Here is a 23,808-nt window from a genome sequence, read left to right on the forward strand (position 1 = left end):
AAGGAATTTCCCTCTTTCCATCCATGGTCCTCGTTTGGAGATAGAAAGAAGGTTGAGGGTTTTTTTTTTATCTCATTTTAGCCCAACGCTTCCCTCTTTGAAGCCTGCTGCAACGAGAGGATCCAACAGTTTGATGACAATGAGGAGGAAGAAGATATCTGGGAAGATAAGGAGATCACCTATGCAACCCAAGTGAAATCAAGAACACGGTAAGGTGACCACAAAAGATGGAGTTACTTGTTTTTGTCCTAAACTCTACAAAAGTCTACGTTTTGGTGAAATCCATGTTGTGGTGTTGGTTATTTCTGTCCTTCCTCTGACACAAAGTGGAGGACTTTCCATGGCACACCTCTGCCAAGAGAGTGGTCGTTTCTCCTGACTTGTGGCACCAAGAGGGAAGGAAATAATGATGGAAACACCTAATTATTGACTCTGATATCAGAGATAAAACTCACCCTTAGTTGGAGATACTCAGAACTTGCTTCTTCCTTCATTGCTGGAGAGGAGGAGGTTAAAAGAGAAGAGGAGGTTGAAAGAATTTTAAGACTGATGGAATTAGGCAGAATGTTCTTCAAAATGCTGCATGGAGAGGAACCTCATGAAGCTCAACAAGGGCAGGTGTAGGGTCGTGCCCTGTGGCAGGGACAACCCCCTGCACCAGTACAGGTGAGGAGTGACCTACTGGAATGCAGCTTCATGGAGAAGGACCTGAGAGTGCTAGGGAAGAACAACTTACCCAAGAGCTAGCAACGTGCCCTTGTGACCAAGAAGGCTCAGGGTCTCCTGTGGGACATGAAGAAGACTGTGGCCAGCAGGTCAAGGGAGGTTCTCTTGCAATTTTACTCTGCCCTGATGAGACCACATCTAGAGAACCAGATCCAGTTCTGGGCTCCCCAGTTCCAGAGGGTCTGGGAAATACTGGAGAGGGTCCAGGGGAGACGGGGAAGCTGCTGAGGGGCCAGGAGCACCTCTGTGAGAAGGAAAGGCTGAGAGCCCTGGGGCTGTTGAGCCTGGAGAAGAGCAGCCTGAGAGGGGATCTGCTCAATGCTCAGCAAGAGCTAAAGGAGCTGTGGGGGGCAAGAGGATGTGGCCAGACTCTTGTCAGTGGTGCCCAGTGACCCAAGTGTAGGACCCAGCACTTGACCTTGTTGGTCAGCCAATGGATCCAGCCTGGCCAGATCCCTCTGTAGAACCTCCTGACCCTTCAGCAGATGACCTGGCTGCTCTAAGGGCTTTTCTAAATCTGAATTCTACCATTTAGGTTTGGAGCCTCTCAGACCTCAGAGAGTTCATCCAAAAGTGATCTTGAGAACGGAGATCATGACGGCAGCGTGGACTCTGAAGAAGAGGAGGAGACGGAGCAGCAGCCACCTCCTCCTTCAGCCACCACCACCAAGAATAACGTCTCTGAGCAGAAAGAATCCTCAGCCTCTTCTGAAGGTAAGGAGCTTCCAACAACATCATCCAACATGAAATGAGATCTTCAGTTGCTCTGCAGAGCAGCAGGTTGGACAGTGCCTGGTTTCCATGACCATTGCATGCAGATGTGGAGCTTCAGTGTCAGTCTTCAGCTTGACCTTCTGAAATATCAATGAGGTTCAGCCCAGCTCCTTCAAAATCGGGTGTGATGATGCTTCAGTTGGGCCAAGACCACCACACAGGTCCAAGTATGATCATACCTGTAGCTCTTCGAGTACCAGTGAACAAAGTATTAGTGGTGGGTTATGACATTAACCCCTGGTTGTCCACAGAAGTTGTGGACCACTCATCCCTGGAATTGTTTAAGACCAGGTTGGATAAGGCTTTGAGCAACCTGATCTAGTGGGAGGTGAATTGGAACGAGATGATCTTTAAGGTCCCTTCCAACTCAACTCTGTGATTCTTCACACAGAGTTCCTCACACATGGTTTGGTTGGAAGGGACCTTAAAGGTTATCTACTTGCCAAGTATTGCCACTCTCCATCCATCTGCCCACTTCTACTTTGAGTTTCCACCTTACAAACCCCTTCTTAGAGTACCTGGATGAAGACCGTGGTAGGAAAGTACCTGGAGGGAAACTATAGAATGGTTTGGGTTGAAGGGACCTTTGAAGGTCAGCTAGTCCAGCAAGGTCTGCCCAGATCAGAGCACGCTTGATGGTGTGCAAGTTCATGAGCCACAGCGTTGGAAACCACTAAATTTTTGAGAGGAAACCAAGAGTCCATCTGAAAGTTGGTGGCTCAGAGAATTAAGGACCCATGTAGTGTTCAGGATGTTCATGGTGTTAAGGACATTCATCATGTTAACGAAGGACATTCATAGTGTTGGGGACGTTCATAGTGTTGAGGCCATTCATTGATGCTTCTCATTGAGGACCATCTTGATTTCATTTTTCTTCACTGATACTGCTCTCGTGGGTAACTTCGATATCAGAAGAGGGATTTCTAAGCTGGTTGTCTACAACCTGTGAGCCAAGCAGCTCTTGGAGGCCTTGTATGGGTTGCTCTGTTGTTTTTGGTCTTTCGGAACACTTTGAGGCTGAGCAGAGCTCCTGAAAGTTCCCAGGAGCTCCAGCCCTTTGTGTGCCCGCAGGGTCCGGCTGGACGGCCGTGTTTGAGCCTGTCAGCTCCAAGCCCCCCACGCCCTGCGTCGCCATGGATGTCGGATCCAGCGTGTGGGACACGGCGGCTCCCGAGAACCCCACGCCTGAGGAGAAAGGCTGGGCGAAGTTTACAGACTTCCAACCTTTCTGTTGGTAAGAGGCCTTTCCTTTTCTCTCTGACTTGGGCATGAAACAGGGCTTGCAAGAGTGGTCAGGCCTTGGGCCAGTTGCCCAGGGAGGTGGTTGGAATCACCATCTCTGGAGGTGTTCAAGAAAAGTATGGACAGGGCGCTTGGGGAGATGGTTTAGTGGGCATGGTGGTGTTGGGTTGATGGTTGGACTTGGAGATCTCGTGGTGTAATGGGCATGGTGGTGTTGGGTTGATGGTTGGACTCGATGGCATGGTTTAATGGGCAGGGTGGTGTTGGGTTGATGGTTGGACTCGATGGCATGGTTTAATGGGCAGGGTGGTGTTGGGTTGATGGTTGGACTCGATGGCATGGTTTAATGGGCAGGGTGGTGTTGGGTTGATGGTTGGACTCGATGGCATGGTTTAATGGGCAGGGTGGTGTTGGGTTGATGGTTGGACTCGATGGCATGGTTTAATGGGCAGGGTGGTGTTGGGTTGATGGTTGGACTCGATGGCATGGTTTAATGGGCAGGGTGGTGTTGGGTTGATGGTTGGACTCAATGATCTTAGGGGTCTTTTCCAACCTTAACAATTCTATGACTCTATCAATGTGGTTTGGTGGAAGACTTTGTGGTATCTTTTCCCTTTCCTCTTGCTACTTTATCTTTTAACATTGTTGGGTGTTGTGGATCAGAGCTTCACGCTTCCCTTGATCATCTTCCTTGATCTTGTGGTAGCACTGATGTCTTGAATGTTGGACCATCACTGCTGCTGCACTGAGAGGATCAAATAATTCAGTAATTGGTTTTAAGTCATAAAAATTTACATAAAGTAGGAGCAAGCCCTGGTCCTTTCTTCTCCTGGGGGTATTTGGGAGCTCAGCTGAGACACCTGAAATTCATTCTTAGGGTTGGTTTTCTTTTTCTCCTGCTTTAGCTCAGAATCAGGTCCACGATGCAGTTCTCCTGCTGACACAGAGAGCAACAATTCTGATGGAAACCTGAAGCAGAGTCAGGACAAGAACTGTAAGTGAAGAGTGTTAGGAGACAAAACCATGGTTGAAATGGTTGGACTTGATGATCTTGAAGGTCTTTCACCACCAAAACCGTTCTGGGATTCTAGGAAATGTGAAATGGCCACAAGTTGCACCTGGGGAGGTTTAGGTTGAAGAGGAAACACCAAGTGTGGTGCTAAACCATGTCCCTCAGCACCACATCTCTGCCTGTTTGAAACACCACCAGGTCTGGGGATTCAACCACCTCCCTGGGCAGCCTGTTCCAGTGGTTGAGGAGACCCTTAGGATGGTTGGACTTGATGATCTTCACAGTCTCTTCCAGCCAAGTTTAGGTTCTGTGGTTCATTGAAGAAGTTTCTTCCCTGAATCCCAGTTCCTTCTCCAATGCACGTGGAGAAAATGCCAGTGGCAGAAGGTGCACCATGCTTTCCTTTCCAGCATTGCCCACCCTTCAGTGGTTACTACAGACAACAGTCTGAGTTCCAGCAAAGCCCTGGGGTGCATGTACAAGCGTGTGGCCAGCAGATCAAGAGAGGTTCTCCTGCCTCTTGACTCTGCCCTGATGAGGCCACAGCTAGAATCCTAAGTCCAGTTCTGGACACCCCATTTCCAGAAAGACTGGGAGCTACTGGAGAAGGTACAACAGAGACAGGGAAGCTGCTGAGGGGCCTGGAGCATCTCTGTGAGGAGGAAAGGCTGAGAGCCCTGGGGCTGTTGAGCCTGGAGAAGAGCAGCCTGAGAGGGGATCTGAGCAATGCTCAGCAAGAGCTAAAGGAGCTGTGGGGGGCGAGAGGATGGGGCCAGGCACCTGTCAGTGGTGCCCAGTGACAGGACAAGGGGCAGTGGGCACAAACTGGAACCCAGGAGGTTCCATCAGGAGCGATTTGTTGGCTGTGAGAGTGGCGGCACCCTGGGGCAGACTGCTCAGAGAGGTTGTGGAGTCTCCTTGTCTGGAGAGCTTCCAAACCTTTCCTGGCCATTGTGACCCTGTGCAAGCTGCTGTGGGTGACCCTGGTGGAGCAGGGAGTTGGACTGGGTGATCTGCAGAGTTCCCTTCCCACCACCACGATGCTGGGATTTGGAGATTCTGGGAGCTGAGTGAGGTTAGCAGGGAGCCCGGAAACTTCCTTAATCCTCTGGTCAGAGTCCTCACCACTCACCAAGTGAAGAACATCATCTCCTCTGCTCTTTTTGTTCCACCCAGAACATGAGGTAGCAGGTGGGGAACATTGAGTTGTGGGGTTGGCCTTTCTCCTGACTTCCAAAAACACCATTTTGTGCTGTGACACCTGCACAGAAACCACCACCTTGGCTGTTAGTTCTTGTAACCACTTTTGTATGTCCTTCTCTTTGGGGTTGTATCTGGGGAGTTGTCCCTGTGATTTGGTTGACCCTACCTTGTGACTTCTTTCTTCTCCTCAGCCAGCACTGCCTCTCCCTGCGTTTGGAACGTCTGTGTGACCAGGAAAGCACCACTGGTGGCCTCAGACAGCAGCTCCTCTGGAGGCTCTGACAGTGAGGAAGAGGAGGAGAAAGCCAACGTGGTCACAGAAACCATCAGCACAGGCTCAGGCCAGGAGACCATCAAGCTGACCATGGATGCTAAGAATGAGAAGGCTGTGTTCACCAGGTGAGAAGGATGGGGGCACCATGTCCAGCAGGTTCATCATGGGGTCTGGCTCTGCACTCCCTTTTTTATTGGGAATTTATCACAGGATGGTTTGAGCTGGAAGGGACCTTGAAGGTCATCTAGTTCCAGCCTTCCTTGGCCATGGGCAAGGGACATCTCCCTTGTCTTAAGTCTTCCTTGTCCCTGTTACACACTGTGGTGCTCAAAGAAGAACCTTGTTGGCTGTGAGGGTGGTGGAGCCCTGGAGCAGGCTGTCCAGAGAGGTTGTTTAGTCTCCTTCTGTGGAGAGCTTCCAAACCCACTTGGACATTGTGATGCTGGGCAAGCTGCTGTGGGTGCCTCTGCTTGAGCAGGGTGGTTGGACTGGATGAGCTCCAGAGGTCCCTCTCCACCCCACCACTCTGGGATTTGGGGATTCTGTGGCTCTATGAAATGTCCTGGGTGATGAGATTGGACATGAGGAGGAAGCTCTTCATTATGAGGGCAGTGGAGCACTGGAACAGGTTGCCCAGATAGGCGGTGGAGTCCCCATCCGTGGAGACATTCAGGGCTTGATGGGCCCATGAGCAACCTGCTCTGTTTGGAGATGTCCCTGATGACTGTGAGGGGATTGGACTACATGACCTTGAGAGGTCTCTTCCACCCAACACATTCCATGATGTCTTCTTGTCCCAGGGGTTTTGTGATAAGGAGATACTGAAAATAGGAAGGTTGGTGGCTCCTCCTAGCCAAGGAGCCACATCACTGAGGTATCTCCTGTCTGTCTGTACAAGAGATCCAGGAATGCACTCATGGCAGAGATGTCAGGTTTCTCCCAGCTATGAATTTTCATCTTCACCAGTGATGATAATGGAACCCTCCTGGTGTCCTCAGCTCTCCAAACCAACCTGGCTTCTGGTGAACAGATGCAGTGAAACCCAATCAGCCAGTATCAGATATATCCATTTCTTGCCAAGTTCCTTCATGATGCCAAGGAAATTAAAGATGCTGAAGGCTGAAGATTATTTTGGGTGACCACATGCTTCTGCAGGACTTTCTGGAGAGACTTCCCCAGGAGAGCTGAACTTTCACCAACCTACATCCATGTTTCTGTGGAAAAAGGTTTTCTTCCCCCTTTTTGCTTGCAATAATGGAATCTAGAGTGGAGATCTGTGATAGTCCTTGGGGCTACACAAGGAATCTGGAGGTTCAGTCATCACTGGGGTTGTAGAAGCTTCAGGTATTACATTGCATGCCTCTGAAAGTCCTCCACGATCATCTCAGCACAGGAGAGACATGGACCTGTTGGAGCCGATCCAGAAGAGGCCACTGCAATGAAAGGAGGGCTGGAAGCCCTCTGCTGTGAGGCCAGGCTGAGAGAGTTGGGGGTGTTCAGTCTGGAGAAGAGAAGGCTTCAGGGAGACCTTCTGGTGTCCTTTCAGTGCTTAGAAAAAGGATGGGGACAGACTTTTGAGCAGGGCCTGTTGTGACAGGGCAAAGGGTGATGGTTTGAACCAAGAGGGACATTTAGAAGAGAGAAGGGAGATGCTCTTCACACTGAGAGTGGTGAGACCCTGGCACAGGTTGCCCAGAGAGGTGAGAGATGCCTCATCCCTGCAAGGGGATGGTAAGGTTGTCTGGGGCTCTGAGCAACCTGCTCTAGTTGCAGGTGTCCAAGATGTCAGATGACCTTCAAAGGTCCCTTCCAAGTGAAACCATTCCATGGTTCTATGGATCTTCTCAATTGGTGATGGTTCTCTACCTGCCTGCACCACCCCATCATTTAAACTCAGGGCAGTCAATGATTTGTGCATGATTGATTTAGCAGAAGGTCCTTCATGGACGTTCTGCTTGAGCTCCTAAGAACATTGGCTGCCATAAAGGTCACACAACAGGAGATCTTTTTGATGGATTTGGGTAATTTCTCTGCTTCCAGTGGATGGAGCCAACCTCCTGACCCATATTTAACTTTTTTATGGTGGTTCCTTGTGCTGAAACAAGGACTTTTACAGAGCTTCTGGATCTAAAGAGTTTCCAGTTCTGACAAACCTCACTCTTGAATACCTTCAGGCCATGTGTGTGAGGCTTCAGAAAGGTGCTTTTAGCAGCACATGGAATCTTCTGCTTTTTGGTGTAAAATGATCTGATTTTTTTCTGGAAAGTGCCCTGTCCAGTGATTGTCCTCATTGGAACAGCTCCTAGACCTTCCAGGCAGGAGGACCTCCTGAGGGTAGGGTTGCAAACTTAACTCTTTTGTCTCTTTTTTCAGCAATCTTTACTGGTTTGTCTTCTTTCTTTGCTTTTTCTCTATTCCTGCCTCTCTCTCTTGCTGGGGGTGTTGCTCAAGAGTATTTAGACCTTCAGCCAGAGGGTATGTATGACCATCACCACCTCAAGGTTCCAAACATCCACCTGACAAGTAGCTCCTCATACTGGGCTGGAATAAAAAGGTCCTCTTGGACTTGGGGAAACCTCATCTTTCCACAATCACGTCAAACAGATCTGTTTCCAAACCTGAATTGAAGGTTATGTGTGGACCTTTGTGTGGGCCACAGTCAGCATGGTCACCAACCAAGCCTTAAAAAGCAAAGGGACTGGTTGGTGGTTTCATGCATGGCGTCTTCAGCTTCTGCCATCCCCCTCTTTGTGACCTCTTTCTGCAAATAGCTTCTTTTCTTAATTAGTCTTCACAAAGCCAAGTTCAGGCTGTGGTTGAGATGCCTCCAGGGAAGCCCTTGCTGCCTTGGTGTTAGGTCAAGTCTCTGGAGACCTTCTCACAGTTGCATGTTGTAACCCACCATGAAGTAGTGGGTGATGTGTCTTCCAAAGGTTCTTTTGTTTGTCACTAAACACAGATTTTTATCACCCAACATTCTCTTTCCTAACATTTCTAAACACTAATCTTTATCCCCAACATTCTCTTTCCTAACATTTCTAAACACTAATTTTTATCCCCAACATTCTCTTTCCTAACATTTCTAAACACTAATCTTTATCCCCAACATTCTCTTTCCTAACATTTCTTTACTAAGTATCCTCACAAAAAATAATTACTAGTTATTTTGTAGATTTCACCTATCTAGAAAGCAGCAGAAACACCACCAACACTTCTCCAACCTGGAAGTTCAGCCTTTAGAGGGTTGTGATCAGTGGAGCAGAGTCCTGGTGGAGACCTGGAGCTTGTGGTGTTCCTCAGGGGTCAAGACTAGGTCCAGTCTTGTTCAGCACCTCCATCAATGACCATGATGAAGGGACATTGTGGGCCCTCAGCCCAGTTTGCTGATGGTGCCAAACTAGGAGGAGTGGTGACACCCCATCAGGTCTCTAGTGGGACCTGGCCAGGCTCATGAGTTGGAGAGAGGAACCTAATGAAGCTCACCCAGAGCAAGGGTAGGGTCCTATCCCTGGGGAGGAACAACCCCCTGCAGCACCACAGGTGAGGGGTGAGCTGCTGGGAAGCAGCTCCATGCAGAAGGTCCTGGGAGTGCTGGTGGGCAACAGGCTGCCCATGAGCCAGCAATGTGCCCTGCTGGCCGAGAAGACCAACGGTCTCGTATGGGACATGAAACTGAATGTGGCCAGCAGGTCAAGAGAGGTTCTCCCCATCTACTCTGCCCTGGTGAGGCCACCAGCTGGAGATCTGGATCCAGTTATGGACTCCCCATTTCCAGAGAGATTGGGAGATACTGAAGACGATCCTGTGGGGGCTGGGAAGCTGCTGAGGAGCCTGGAGCATCTCTGTGAGAAGGAAAGGCTGAGAGCCCTGGGGCTGTTGAGCCTGGAGGAGAGCAGCCTGAGAGGGGATCTGAGCAATGCTCAGCAAGAGCTAAAGGACCTATGGGGGACAAGATGATGTGGCCAGACTCTTGTCAGTGGTGCCCAGTGACAGGACAAGGGGCAGCAAGCACCAGCTGGAACCCAGGAGGTTCCATCAGGTGTAGTTTGTTGGCTGTGAGGACATTAGAGCCCTGGAGCAGACTGATCAGGGAGATTGTGGAGTCTCCTTGTCTGGAGAGCTTCCAAACCTTTCCTGGCCATTGTGTTCCTGTGCAAGCTGCTGTGGGTGACCCAGCTGGAGCAGGCAATTGGAGTGGATGAGCTCCAGAGCTCCCTTCCCACCCCACCATGCTGAGATTGCAGGATTCTCCGTGCCCAGTCTCCAGAGACTGAAGGCTTTGGAACTGGCAGCTGTGTGGTGTCTCTAAGCTGGTGACTCACCATGGCCTCATCTCTTGTTCAAGTTTAACCACTAATGATGCCATTTTCACAAACTTTTGGAAGTCTCCTCCTCTTTCAGAAACAGGAGGCTCTGTGTTGTGTTGATACCACAGAGGCTGCTCTCAGGCAGGGCTTTCTGCTGTGGTAATGAAGCAATCATGAAGCTGTTCATGAGTGGTCCAGGAGACACAGGCCATGCCAGTATGGAACTGGCTGAATGTTCTCAAAGCTCTTCAGAGCATGCATCAGTGGTAAGGCTCAGGACTTCCTGTGAGGCTTTGCTAGAGCTGAAGATGCAGTTGCTGAAATGGTGTGCTTCACCTTCTGGATAAGAGGAGAAAGGGTCATGAAACCTACCTGTGGTGGGCTTTCCCCACGTGTGAGCAGGACTTTTGGGGAGGAAACAAGTCCAATTCTGTGTCTCTCTGCTTGCTCTTCAGGTGTAGAGTGTTGAACCAGCTTTGGACAACCACAGAAGAAATGTAAAAGCTCAGCTGAAGTATTTGGCCAGATGGCCAAGAAGGCCACCAGCAGCCTGGCTTGGATCAGTAATGGTATGGCCAGGGATTGTCCCCCTGGACTGGAGACTGCTGAAGCCACACCTGTAATCCTGGGGTCAGTTTTGTGCCCCTCACTCCAAGAAGGACATCGAGGGGCTGAAGCATATCCAGAGAAGGGCACCAAAGCTGGGGAAAGGGTCTGGAGAAGAAAGAGAAGAGTCTGGAGGACTTGTGAGGAGCAGCTGAGGGACCTGCTGGGGCTTGTTGAGTCTGGAGAAAAGGTGGCTGAGGGGAGACCTTCGGCTTGCTGCTGCTCCTTGAAAGGAGGCTGGAGGCAGGTCTGGGTTGGTCTCTTCTCCCAAGGAACAAGTGACAGGACAAGAGAAAATGGCCTCAAGGTGCCCCAGGCAAGGTTTAGGTTGAACATCAGAAGAAACTTCTTCATTGAAAGGGTTCTCGAAGACCTGGCCCAGGCTGCCTAGGGAGGTGGTGGAGTCTCCATCCCTAGAGAGGTTTCAAAGCTGTGGAGATAGGGTGCTAAGGGCTGTGGTTTAGCACCAGCCTTGGTAGAGTTAACAGAATGGTTGGACTGGATGATCTTAAAGATCTTCTCCAACAAAAATGATTCCACGATTCTGTTTCTCTCTGAGTTGTTCAAATGGACCTGGCAGTGTTGGGTTGATGGTTGGACTCGATGATCTTGGAGATGTTTTCCAACCTTAATGATTCTGTGATTCTAAGTGAGGTTTCTAAGCAGCTTCTTAAAAGATAGAATCATGGAGTGCTTTGGGTTGGAAGGGACCTTTAAAGGTCATCTACTACAAGATGAGCTGCAGTTAGAAGACATGAGAACATCCAGCATTATCTGTTGGTGATGGTTGTGAGCTTGAGATGTTTGTCACTTCTCATTTCTCTTTGTTTATTCACATCAGATGTTTTGGGGTTTTTCCCCTTTAATCTTTTCTTCTTGTCCTTCTTTTTTTCTTTAATGGTTTGATGTTCACTGTCCCCTTCTCCCTGGTGCCTCCTTACCCAGCTAGCTTGGAGAAGCAACTGAAGAAGGAATTTTAGAAGGAAGGATGGAATTTAGCTGGAGATAGTAGTGGTTACCTCTTAAAACCATATATTCCTTCTCTGTTTGGTGGCACCACCTCTGAGCTGATAGGTCCACCAGCTCTGGAGACAAACTCTGTAGGTGCTGCAATGATGTCCTTAGACCTGAGGCCAAAATAAGACAGCATAAGCAGGAATTTCTGCAGTTCCTCCCCCACAGTTTCTGTAGAACCACCAGAGAAGTGTCCTCTTGTTTCTGATCACAGGTGGTTCTGGGATGGCAGCACCTAACTTGAGTTCCAAAGACTATAAATTGTTGAGGTAGCTCAGAAAGAGCAGCTGGCAGAAGTCCCACCTGGCACTTCAGCGCTGGGTGGACCGAGGGTGTCCAGGCAAGGTGGCCATTGGCTTGACCAAGGAATTGGGGTGCAGCAGAGAAGGTCATTCTCCAGGGTCTCAGCTGGGTGGAGCTGATGTTGTCACAGTGGATGTTTTGAGCTCTCCCATGTCAGGATCTAGGTTTCTTCCCCCTGCCTGCCAGCTGTTGGTCTTGCATGAGGTTGGGTTCCTCCTTGCATGTGATGAGCATGGAACAGCAGCATGAGAAGTGATTGTCCTGCTTGTGTCACCCTTTGCTGCCTAACTTGAGGAGCTGCTGGGATGCTTTAGAGAGAGGATGAGAGGAAATGAGCATGGTGTGGGGCATGGGGCATGGAGCAGGACAGCAGCAGCTGGTGCCATTAGGTTGCATCTCAATGTATGCTCATTCAAAGAAAACCACCATAAGGGACTCCTCTGAGGTCCCAGTTCACCACAGAACTTTTCCAGTCAAAGGCTGAAGGACCTGGGGCTGTTGAGCCTGGAGAAGAGCAGCCTGAGAGGGGATCTTCTCAATGCTCTGCAAGAGCCAGAGGACCTGTGGGGGGCAAGAGGATGTGGCCAGACTCTTGTCAGTGGTGCCCAGCAACAGGACAAGGAGCAATGGGCACAAGCTGGAACCCAGGAGGTTCCATCAGGAGCAACTGGTTGGCTGAGGGGGTGGTGGAGCCCTGGAGCAGGCTGCCCAGAGATGTGGAATCTCCTTGTCTGGAGAGCTTCCAACCCCACCTGGCCATTGTGACCCTATACAAGTTGCTGTGGGTGACCCTACTTGAGCAGGGCGGTTGGATAAGCTCCAGAGCTCCTTTCCCTCCTCACCATGCTGGGATTGGAGGAGTCTGTGAACACTTAGTGTGGTAATTTGCCTCAGTGGGACCTTCTCAGGTGTTGTGTTGGCAAATCAGTTTGGAAGCCAGACCTCCTGCTTGGTGTGACTTGGTCTAATGAACAGCCAACAGCTGTGTGGAGGTGTAGTGTGGTTACTCCACCACCTCTTGCTTTGGCTTTCCCTTGACGCTTCCACAACCTGCTTTTGAAGACCTTGCTTGTGAGCTCATCATGATCCATGTGTTTGGAATGCTTCTGCATCTCTTGCTTTGTTTCTAGCACTGTGTTCTTCTTAGTGAGTCTTCATGAGGTTTGGTTATCCACGACTCTGTGTCCTAAAGAGGCTAGAGGATATCTAAAGAGTATCCCAGGGAGCTTCAGAGGTGGGTAGAAATCAATTCTTAAGGTTGCTTCACTCAGTGCCAAACTTTCTTTCCCCAAACCCCTAAAGCTCTTTGATGGCTTGGGCCTCCAGTAGAGTCTTTTGTAGACCTTTTGGCAATGAGATGTGGATCAAGATTCCACCAGGAAGAGTGGAACGACGTCCTGGCTTGGATCAGCAATGGTGTGGCCAGAAGGAGCAGGGCAGGGATTATCTCTCTGGATTGGGCACTGCTGAGGCCACACCTGCAATCCTGGGGTCAGTTTTGCACCCCTCACTCCAAGAAGGACATTTAGAGGCTGGAGCAGGTCCAGAGAAGAGCAACAAAGCTGCAGAAGGTCTGGAGAACAAGCGTAAGGGTCTGGAGAACTTATGAGGAGCAGCTGAGGGACCTGGGGTTGTTGAGTCTGGAGAAAAGGAGGCTGAGGAGAGACCTTCTGGCTCTCTCCTTATTTATCCAGACTACATTCAAGCATTCTAGAGATGAAGATGCAGGGACTGTTAAGACACACAGATCCATGCAGATCATGTCTTCTAGGCTTACCTTCTCCCATGACTGACAAATCTGGCCATTCAGGTTGTGCACTGATGGTGGTTAGATATCTCAGCTTTGAAGGGCTTGTAGAAAGAGAGGAGTCTCTGCAGTGACCTCCAGAGCAATGTTTACAAACTTGGGAGCTGGTTAACCAGCAGAATTTGGCCACCATGTTGAACTTGGTGAACATAAAGGGAATTGTCCAAGCTCTCCTGTGGGAAGATCTAGAGGGCATGGCTGTAGGTAGCATCTACAAGCTTCTTTGTGTTGGGTGCATTGTCCACTGGGAAAAAAGAGGCAGACTCATGGAAAAGTTGTTAAAGTGGCTTTGGATTGGAGTGGGAAATCTGAGAGATATCAGAGCTTCACTGAGAAGAGTCTGCAGTAGATACAGAGGCTGGTGACCTTCGTTCACTTATCTTAACTACATGATGAGGGAATAGTTCTGTTCTCAGAAGGTGACACCACTCTATCCCTGCCATCTACCCAGTCAGGGTTGGAGCACATAAACACATGGTTGGGTCCATGGAGTGTTGTTAGTGGTGGTGCAGGGTCCACTTGGAGACCTGGAGCTCGTGGTGTTCCCCAGTGGTCACAGCTGGGTCCGGTCTTGCTGAACAGCTTTGTCAATGACCTGCATGAAAGGACATTGTGGAACCTCAGCCACGTTGCTGATGGTATCAAACAGGGAGGAGTGGCTGACACCCCATCAGGCTGTGCTGCCACTGAGTGGGACCTGGCCAAGCTGGAGAGCTGTGGGAGAGGAATCTCAGGAAGTTCAGCCAGGGCAAGTGGAGGGTCCTATCTCTGGGGAGGATCAACCCCCTGCAGCACCACAGGTGAGGGGTGAGCTGCTGGGAAGCAGCTCCATGGAGGAGGACCTGGGAGTGCTGGGAGATAACAAGGTCACCATGAGCCAGCAATGTGCCCTGGTGGCTAAGGTGGCCAAGGATCTCCTGTGGGACATGAAGAAGAGTGTAGCCATCAGGTCAAGGGAGGTTCTCCTGCCACTTTACTCTGCCCTGGTGAGACCACATCTAGAGAACCAGATCCAGTTCCAGAGGGACTGGAGAGCTACTGGAGAGAGTAGTTTCCAGCTGGGAAGCTGCTGAGGGGCCAGGAGCACCTCTGTGAGGAGGAAAGGCTTAAGGACCTGGGGCTCTTGAGCCTGGAGAAGAGCAGCTTGAGGGGGGATCTGCTCAATGCTCTGCCAGAGTTACGGGAGCTGTGGAGGGCAAGAGCATGTGGCCAGACTCTTGTCAGTGGTGCCCAGTGACAGGACAAGGGGCAGCAGGCACCGGCTGGAACCCAGGAAGTTCCATCAGGAATAACTGGTTGGATGTGAGGGTGGTGGAGTCCTGGAGCAGGTTGTCCAGAGAGGTTGTGGATTCTCTTTGTCTGGAGAGCTTCCAACCCCACCTGGCTATTGTGACCCTGCTTGAGCAGGGGGATAGGACTGGATGAGCTCCAGAGGTCGCTTCCTACCCCACCATGCTGGGGTCTTACGGAGACTGGTGAAGCTGGCAGTCAGATCAAACACGTGTGTTTGAGGGCTACAGCCAAGCTGCTAAGATCAGCTGAGCAGAGGAACACTCCTGGAAAATATTTCAAGGTCGGGGAGTTCATTCTGGGGCAGAAGTGGACGTTGTTCTGACCCCTCCTCCCTGGGTCATTTTGTGTTCCACCCACAACCTCCTTGGTTTGGTTGACCCTGTTACTAAGTGTCCTTCTTGCAGAGGTTTGCGTGTCCAGCTTTGCTTTTCCATGAGTGAGGAGAGTTTAATTTCTACCACCCCTTTGGTGGTCAGATAACCTCAGGTCTTCATACCATGGGACTCCTTGTGTCATGGAAACTTTAGTGGTTGAGTTGAAGTTTATCTTTGGGGGATGGAAACCTCCTGAGCTGCAGTTTCTCATGTGGGAAGTCGTCATCTCCTAATGTTTCTGATAGCTTGAGTCAATTTTCTGCTGTCTCATCTATCTCCAACAGCTTCTCTTAAGTTTTTGTTGTTGTTGGTGGTTTTTTTTTTTCTGTTGGTCTTCTGGAATTTCTTCTGAAGAGCCTCTTAGTCCTTCAGGAAGCTGAATGTTTCAAGCCCAGTTTTCATGTTGTTTTTTTCCAAGATGCACAGAAAAGTAGCTACAGAAACGGAAGCTTGGCCTCACAATCTCCATCAGGTTGTCATTTCCAGACTGTGATTATATGGACTTGGTAACCTCCACCAGCAGCTGGTGATGGGCTTCCATCTTGGTCATCTGCTGAGCTTTCCTTCCATGTCTCTTGCTTGCTCTCAGAAATCATTCCTGAAAACAGGACTGGAGTGATGTTCCTCACTAAAACTTTGAGGAACATCATAGAATGCCTTGGGTTGGAAGGGACCTCTAGAGGTCATCTAGTCCATCCCCAGATGTCCAGCTAGATCAGGTTGTTCAGAGCCCCATCAAGCCTGACCTTGAATGTCTTCAGGGATGGGGTCTCCACCACCTGGGGAACCTGAACATCATCCACATCCAAGCTTGTCCTCTGCCTTAGAAGGCAAAAATTAGAGATGTTCACCAAAACCACTTCTCCACTTAGAGATGTTGATCTCCTCAGTGCCAGTGGAGAGGGTCTGGAGGTTTTGTGCTCACAGCTCTATTGCTTGGTCAGGGTTTGAGATGTTCTGGTGTAGGGAGAGGAGACATCTTTGAAAGCGTTGGCCCTCAGGTACGGGAATCTATCTTCTAATGCCTTGCTGAAAGTGAGTTAATTTGACCCTGTTTGGCTGCTGGAGATCATCCATGGCCACCCAGCCAACTCACCCATGGCCTTCCAGTCAGCTCAGGTTTGCTTCCTCAGGATTTAGGTCCTATCCTTTAATTGAAGTTTTCTCCAGGTGTTTCCAGAAGCATCCAGGTGTGACTTGGGTCATGCCTGTAGAGCAGATCAGCCTTAGGAACCTCTGAGGTCACAAACAGGCTTTGCCAAAACCGATCTAAGGAGCTTGGAGATCTCCTGGGTGACGCTGGGCAATAAAAGACAATTGCAGGGGAGTCAACTCCTCTAGGATGCCTTTCCCACCAAAGGCTGGACCAGAGGGTCTTCTCAGCTCCTTTCCAGCCTGGGCTGTGTCCTAGTACTGACAACCTCCAAGACCTGCAGTCTGCTTTGGGTTTGTTGGTCCCCAGTTGTAAGCTCGACTTTCTGGACCCTCTAAACTTTCATTCTTGTCTAAAGGTCCTTCACATTTGCATCCTCCTCCTGTCTGTCTTCCATGGTTGTGTGTAGAAGAGCACACCAGCAGAAGTGGTTGCAGAGGGAGGTAGAACATCTGGTTTGCAGGCATTGGAGATACGTGGGGGGCTCTTAGGTTGGATTTTGTTGGGGGAAATGGGAATGCCTTTGAGGAACTGTTGGGCTTGTGTCTATTTGGTGTCTTGACTTACAGCATCTTGTTGACTTGTAGACAAGACTTGCTGACTTGCAGACATTTCACTGACCTCCAGGCGAGTCTCGTTGCCTTCTAGGCATCTTAATGACTTCTAGGCAAGTCCTGTTGAATTCTGGGTAGGTTGTCTTGACTGCTAGGCAAGTCTCGTTGAATTCTGGGTAGGTTGTCTTGACTGCTAGGCAAGTCCTGTTGAATTCTGGGTAGGTTGTCTTGACTTCCAGGCAAGTCTCGTTGAATTCTGGGTAGGTTGTCTTGACTGCTAGGCAAGTCTCGTTGAATTCTGGGTAGGTTGTCTTGACTGCTAGGCAAGTCTCGTTGAATTCTGGGTAGGTTGTCTTGACTGCTAGGCAAGTCCTGTTGAATTCTGGGTAGGTTGTCTTGACTTCTAGGCAAGTCTCGTTGAATTCTGGGTAGGTTGTCTTGACTGCTAGGCAAGTCCTGTTGAATTCTGGGTAGGTTGTCTTGACTTCTAGGCAAGTCCTCGTTGAATTCTGGGTAGGTTGTCTTGACTGCTAGGCAAGTCCTCGTTGAATTCTGGGTAGGTTGTCTTGACTGCTAGGCAAGTCCTCGTTGAATTCTGGGTAGGTTGTCTTGACTGCTAGGCAAGTCCTCGTTGAATTCTGGGTAGGTTGTCTTGACTGCTAGGCAAGTCCTCGTTGAATTCTGGGTAGGTTGTCTTGACTGCTAGGCAAGTCCTCGTTGAATTCTGGGTAGGTTGTCTTGACTGCTAGGCAAGTCCTCGTTGAATTCTGGGTAGGTTGTCTTGACTGCTAGGCAAGTCTCGTTGAATTCTGGGTAGGTTGTCTTGACTGCTAGGCAAGTCCTCGTTGAATTCTGGGTAGGTTGTCTTGACTGCTAGGCAAGTCCTGTTGAATTCTGGGTAGGTTGTCTTGACTGCTAGGCAAGTCTCGTTGAATTCTGGGTAGGTTGTCTTGACTTCTAGGCAAGTCCTCGTTGAATTCTGGGTAGGTTGTCTTGACTGCTAGGCAAGCCTCGTTGAATTCTGGGTAGGTTGTCTTGACTGCTAGGCAAGTCCTGTTGAATTCTGGGTAGGTTGTCTTGACTGCTAGGCAAGTCTCGTTGAATTCTGGGTAGGTTGTCTTGACTGCTAGGCAAGTCCTGTTGAATTCTGGGTAGGTTGTCTTGACTGCTAGGCAAGTCCTGTTGAATTCTGGGTAGGTTGTCTTGACTGCTAGGCAAGTCTCGTTGAATTCTGGGTAGGTTGTCTTGACTGCTAGGCAAGTCCTGTTGAATTCTGGGTAGGTTGTCTTGACTTCCAGGCAAGTCCTGTTGAATTCTGGGTAGGTTGTCTTGACTTCCAGGCAAGTCCTGTTGAATTCTGGGTAGGTTGTCTTGACTTCCAGGCAAGTCCTGTTGAATTCTGGGTAGGTTGTCTTGACTTCCAGGCAAGTCTCGTTGACTGTCTTGTTGACTTTCAGCCTCCAGGATGCCACCACTGCTTTTTAATCCCGATTTCTTTTCAGTCCTTTCATCTTTCCGGGATTTTGGTGACCAGTTGTAGGAGAGGAGGAGGAGGAAGGTTTTGTGGACCTTCTAACATGATCTTGACTTGTCCCCACGCAGCGAGGCGGACTGCATGGTCATTGATAAGCTGAGCATCGCCGACGTCGCCACGACAAAAGCATCCAAGGCCCTGAACAACCTGGCCCAGCGCTCAGAGGAGCGCCAGAACACTGCCGCTGTCGTCACCGCTGTCACGGAAACGGCCACAAAAGACAGGTGAGGTGCTCACAACTCCCCAGTGCCAGCTTTGGTTCCCACCAGGTCACTGAATGTGGTTGAGAACCATCGGCCCCTGGTCAAAGTTACACCTCTGGAGGGTGTCGGAGTGCTTTGTACTACAGGGTAGAGCTGTAGCTGTGACCTCACAGTAGTAGAGGTCGGATAAGGGCTCCAAGATGATGGAGTCCTACCCTTCACCCAGCGCTGCCAGGGCATCACCAAACCATGGCCGTCTGCCACCCCATCTCTATGGCTTTGGAAACCCTCCAGGGATGGGAACTCCACCACTGTCCTGGGCAGCACGGGGCAGGCCTGGACACCTCTCAAGGGGCAGAAATAGTTCCTCATGTCCAACCTAATTCTACCTTGGGGTAACTTGAGGCCATTTCCTCTGGTTGTTTCACTTGTTCCTTGGGGCAATGAGCAATGTCTGGATAGAGCTCAGACCCAACCTGCTAAGAGCTGATCCCCAGCAGTGTGGGCAGCAGGTGGAGGAAGGGGATTCTGCCCCTCTGCTCCACTGCTGAGATCCCACCTGCAATGCTGGGGCCAGCTCTGGAGTCCTCAGCACAGCAGACATGGACCTGTTGGAGCAGGACCAAAGGAGGCCACAGCAATGGTAGGAGGGCTGGAAGCTGTCTGCTGAGGCCAGGCTGAGAGAGTTGGAGTTGTTCAGCCTGGAGAAGGCTGCAGGAGGACATTCTGGTGAACTTTCAGGACTTAAAGGGGGCTGCTGGAGAGGGATTTTTGACAAAGGCATGGAGAGACAGGATAAGGGATGACAGCTTCAACCTGGAAGAAGCTAGATTGAGATATGAGATGCTAGGAAGAAACAGGGTGATGAGGTACTGGAACAGGTTGTCCAGAGAAGTTGCCTGGTGGGTCAGTCTCTTCTCTTCAAAGGAACAAGCAGCAGGACAAGAGGAAATGGCCTCAAGTTGCCCCAGGGGAGAATCAGGTTGGATATGAGGAACAATTTCTGCCCCTGGAGGGTTGTCCAGGTCTGGCCCAGGCTGCCCAGGGCAGTGGTGGAGTCCCCAGCCCCAAAGATGTTTCAAAGCCCTGGAGATGTGGTGCTGAGGGCCATGGTTTGGTGGTGCTCTGGCAGTTAACTGCTGGGTTTGGTGATCTTGAAGGTCTCTCCCAACCAAAACCCTTCTGTGCTGTGACTCCTTGGTAGTGCTGGGTTAATGGTTGCACTCCAAGTTCTTAAAGCTCTTTCCAACCCAAACCATTCTCTAATTCTGTTGTGGAGGCTCCAAACCTGGAAATGTTTAAAGCCAGGTAAGATGTGACCTTGAACAACCAACTCTTAGAATCACAGAATCATAGAATGGTTTGGGTTGGAATGGACCTCTAAAGGTCATCTAGTCCCAACCCTCTAACCTCTGGTAGGACATGTCCCTACCTGTGCCATGAGGTTGGAACTAGATGATCTTGGAAGATCCTTTCCAAGCCAGTCTATGAATTAATGATTCCATGGTTCTCTAATGGTCCTCTTTGGCTTTCTCCTCAGGAAAGAAGAAGCCTTGCCCTGTGCTGAAGCCACGTTAAATGGTCCTGCTTGATGAAGCCAACGCCATGGGACGTGTGTGATCCAGGCCAGGCTGCTCCCTGGTGATGCAATTTGTCAATTATTATTTTTTTTTTGGTTCGGTTTTTGTTTTTGTTTTTTGGTTTTGGTTTTTTTTTTTTTTCCTTTTTAATTTTATTTTTTAATAAATGCTGCATTGATGAGAGAGAGCTGCTGGCGTTCAGGACCAGACACCCACCAATCTTGGTTGGAAGAGACACTTGGCATTGGCTAAATGTAGCATTGAGCTGTTGAAGTCGTCACAGGAATGATGAGGTTCTCCTCAAGGAATGATGATGAGGTTCTCCTTCTCCTCAAGGAATGGTGATGAGGTTCTCCTCAAGGAATGGTGATGAGGTTCTCCTCAAGCAAGCCTTCTGCCCAATTTGAGTTCCTTCTCCTCCCTTTTTTCCCCCCTGAAAATCCTTGGGTGTTTTTTTTTTTGTTGTTGTTGTTGTTGTTGTTTTTTGTTTGTTTGTTTCTATTTGGGGTTGAGTCCTGTTTTTTCTTGCACACAGTATTCAGCTTCTCTTCAGAAAGGTAGCAGGTCTAACGAGGGGGACTTGGACATTGCACAAGAAGTCCCAAAGTCGTGTGACCAAAGTTCCTGCTGGAAGCTGTCGTTGAGGGCAGCGTTTGCACCGCTTTTGTATAGCAATAAAAGCCTTACCAGAAACATTGCAGAGGAGGAGGAGATGCAAACACTTCAAAAAAGGGGGTGGTGGAGCAGGGAGGGCTTTGAATTTATAGTTGGGGTGGGGTGGGGTGGGATGTCAATGATCTTGTCCCAGGCCAGAGAGGTTGAGTTGTTGACCTGTTGTGATGCTGAAACTCTTGGACAGCCAAGAGGTTTTGGCCTTCAAGTTGCTCAAAGCTCTTCTCCTCTGTCTTGGGGACAGGTCACTGAAGGATTTGGGCTTGGGTGCTCTTCTCCTCTGTCTTGGGGACAGCTCACTGAAGAATCTGGGCTCGGGTAGCAGTTGGGCTTCTTCAAGTCCAAGCCATCCATACCCAGCTTCTCAGCTGTCATCCCTCTCTGTTGGCTGGAGACCACACAAAGAAGGTAGCGTGCTGGTGGCCAACTGAGAGGATCACGATCCACTGGACTGATGCTGTGCAGGAAGGAGAGCAGATGTGGCACAAAGAGGTCACCAGGTGTCTGCTGGCTGTTTTCTTGGAGACTTGATGTACCTTCACATGGTTCTGGAGATCCTTTTCTCTTTGTTTTTTGGTTTTAAATGTTTTTACTGGATGCAGGAACAGCAACACTTTTGCACTTTGTACCTTGTGATGACAGTGTTGGGAGAGCAGAAAGGCCCCAGCATAGGACTCTTCCTGTTCCTCCCCAGGTCCTGGAGAAGTTTGGGTGAGGAGGACTCAAACTGAGTTTGGATGAGGAGGACACATACCACTGCCTTGGGGTAGGAGAGTAGAGCAGTGTGGAGAAGCAACTGGGAGCACTCACACTGCCTGGGAGCAAGGTCAGCTGAAGGTGTCTGCTTGAGTCTGGAGCACAGGATCTTCAGTGCAGGCTGAAGGACCTGCTCCTGTGAAGACCATGCTGGTTTCAGACCCAGCTGTGCACCAGGTGGTGCTGGCCTCTGTGCTGAGCTTGTTCCCAGACCTTGTGCATATCGATCATACGGGTGTAGGTGTTGGGCCACCTGCAGAGGCAGGCTCAGGTTGGGAACACCAGGTGGCCACCACCAGTTCTCCAGCTCTTCTCTTCTCTTTCTGTAGCCTAAGCAGAGAGGTCTGGGTCTGCTTTTGTCTGCTGGAACCACCTGTCAGATGGCAAACACCACTTGTTTCAGTAGTCCAAAAGTTTGGGTAGAAAGTGGGGTTAAAGCTTGGCATGTTGGGAGCCCAGCAGCTCCTTCTTGGATACATCCTCCTGTGGGTAATGAGGGAGTGTGACCAAATCTGGTGTTCCCATCACAGACATCCTCACCAGGTTCCAGCCTTCTCCCAAATCCTTTCTTTTTAATGTGGATAGGTGCGTGGTGCAAGGTGGAACCTTCATAACCACTTTGAGATGTGGTGTGGGAAGAACAATGAGGTCATCACAACATCTTCAGTGCTGGATCAGAGTCTGGTGGCGAGGTCCTTGGAGAATGAGGTCATCCTGGTGTGCCCAGAGAGAATGGGTTTGCTTTATTGGGGTGTTGAGGAATCAGGGTGAGATTACTGGGTGCTCCTCAGAAGCCACAGCTTCTCCACCTCTAGAGTGGTGTACCCCTTGGGTGCTGTTGCCCTAGCTGAGGTGTCTCTCAGCTGTAGGTCCTCAGGAAGCAGGTGGTTGGTTCGGAAGTCTTCTCACTTCCTCCTGATTTAAAGTAGACAAAAGTTGTGTTGAGCTGTGGGAGGTCAAAACATCTCCACCTTCTGCTTTGGACTATCTTGGAGATGGATCCCACTCTTAGCCAGGACAATCAGAAGTGGCCCCAGTGGGTTTGGGTTCCTCCTTGGAGACACATTCAAGTCTTAATTCTTAGAGGATTGGTGCTAGAGCTTTGATGCAAATCAGGTTCTCCTTGGCATTCCTTGAGCAGCCCAAAAGGATGCTCTGAAACCTGGGAAGTCCTTCATCTACCCAACATCGGCACAACTCATTGAGGACCATGGTTGGGCTTCAGTCCTGTTAAAATTCCAGGTGATGATTCCAGTTCTCTTCCAGTCTGTCCTTATTCATGGTTCTTCATGGTGCTTGTGGGTCTCACCACACCACAATTAGGACCAAGTCCATTTAGGATCATGAGATGAAGTGCCCACAACAGACACAATTTGATCCCTCTGGATGATCTAACTCCCCACCCCCAAGTGCATGAGGTGGAGAGTGGCCAGCAGGTCAAGGGAGGTGGTTCTGCTCTTTTCTGCCCTACTGAGGCCACAGCTGGAGAACTGGGTCCAGTTCTGGACTCTCCAGTTCCAGAGAGACTGGCAGCTACTGGAGAGCATCCTGTGGAGTCTTTGAAGATACAGAGAGGTCTGGAGCATCTCTGGAGAAGGAAAGGCTGAGAGCCCTGGGGCTGTTGAGCCTGGAGAAGAGCAGCCTGAGGGGGGATCTGAGCAATGCTCAGCAAGAGCTGAAGGGAAGGGGAGGGGATGTGGCCAGACTCTTGTCAGTGGTGGCCAGGGACAGGACAAGGGGCAACAGGGGCAAACTTGAACCCAGGGGGTTCCATTAGGAGCAACTTGTTGGCTGTGAAAGTGGTCGAGGCCTGGAGCAGGCTGCCCAGAGAGGTTGTGGATTCTCCCTCTCTGGAGAGTTTCCAAACCCACCTAGCTGTTGTGATCCTGGGCAAGCTGCTGTGGGTGACCCAGTTGGAGCAGGGAGGTTGGACTGGCTGAGCTCCAGAGGTCCCTTCCCACCCCACCATACTGGGCTTCTGCAGAGCTGCTCAAGCTCTCTTCCTTTTTGCAGTGAATAACTTCTCCACCTGTGAGATCTAAGCTCTGAACTCCTCATGGCTCCTATTCTTCACTCCCAGTTCTTCATCCCAGCCAACAAACTGGCCTTGAAAATGTTCCCCATGCTTGGTGGGTTGGACTTGGCAGTTGAAGACAGGTCAGGGGTCAAATGATGGCTTCCTTGTTACAGGTAAATCATGCAGAGATTTACTCTCAAGCCTGAGCTCCTCACCTCCCTGGGGTCACAGTAGATCTGTAGAGGTTGGAAGGTCCTACTGCCTGTTCTCTGTGGGCCTGTCTTGGTCCTGGTCTTGAGCTTTCCTTCTTGCCTTCCCAGATGCTCTGCAGGGCAGCAGGGCTCTCTGTCTGCTTTCTGTGTCCAGCTGTCCCTTGGCTTGTTTTGACCCATGGTCAGAAGGTG

General features: G+C 50.1%; 1 protein-coding gene across 1 annotated transcript in view; it reads left to right on the top strand.

Annotated features, from left to right (window-relative positions):
* The window catches only part of PPP6R2 (protein phosphatase 6 regulatory subunit 2), a 55,835-nt gene extending 35,782 nt beyond the window's left edge, over positions 1 to 20,053 (top strand). Inside the window, exons 17-23 of the mRNA XM_054399635.1 lie at positions 82 to 209; positions 1,262 to 1,440; positions 2,572 to 2,734; positions 3,648 to 3,736; positions 5,149 to 5,356; positions 18,245 to 18,400; positions 19,920 to 20,053. Coding sequence (XP_054255610.1) covers positions 82 to 209; positions 1,262 to 1,440; positions 2,572 to 2,734; positions 3,648 to 3,736; positions 5,149 to 5,356; positions 18,245 to 18,400; positions 19,920 to 19,971 — 975 coding nt within the window. The 3' untranslated portion in view covers positions 19,972 to 20,053. The remainder of the gene's footprint in view (positions 1 to 81; positions 210 to 1,261; positions 1,441 to 2,571; positions 2,735 to 3,647; positions 3,737 to 5,148; positions 5,357 to 18,244; positions 18,401 to 19,919) is intronic.
* The last annotated feature ends 3,755 nt before the right edge of the window (positions 20,054 to 23,808 follow it).

The sequence above is a fragment of the Indicator indicator genome, chromosome 3 (genome assembly GCF_027791375.1).
Source record: "Indicator indicator isolate 239-I01 chromosome 3, UM_Iind_1.1, whole genome shotgun sequence".
In the NCBI taxonomy this organism is placed as follows: Eukaryota; Metazoa; Chordata; class Aves; order Piciformes; family Indicatoridae; genus Indicator; species Indicator indicator.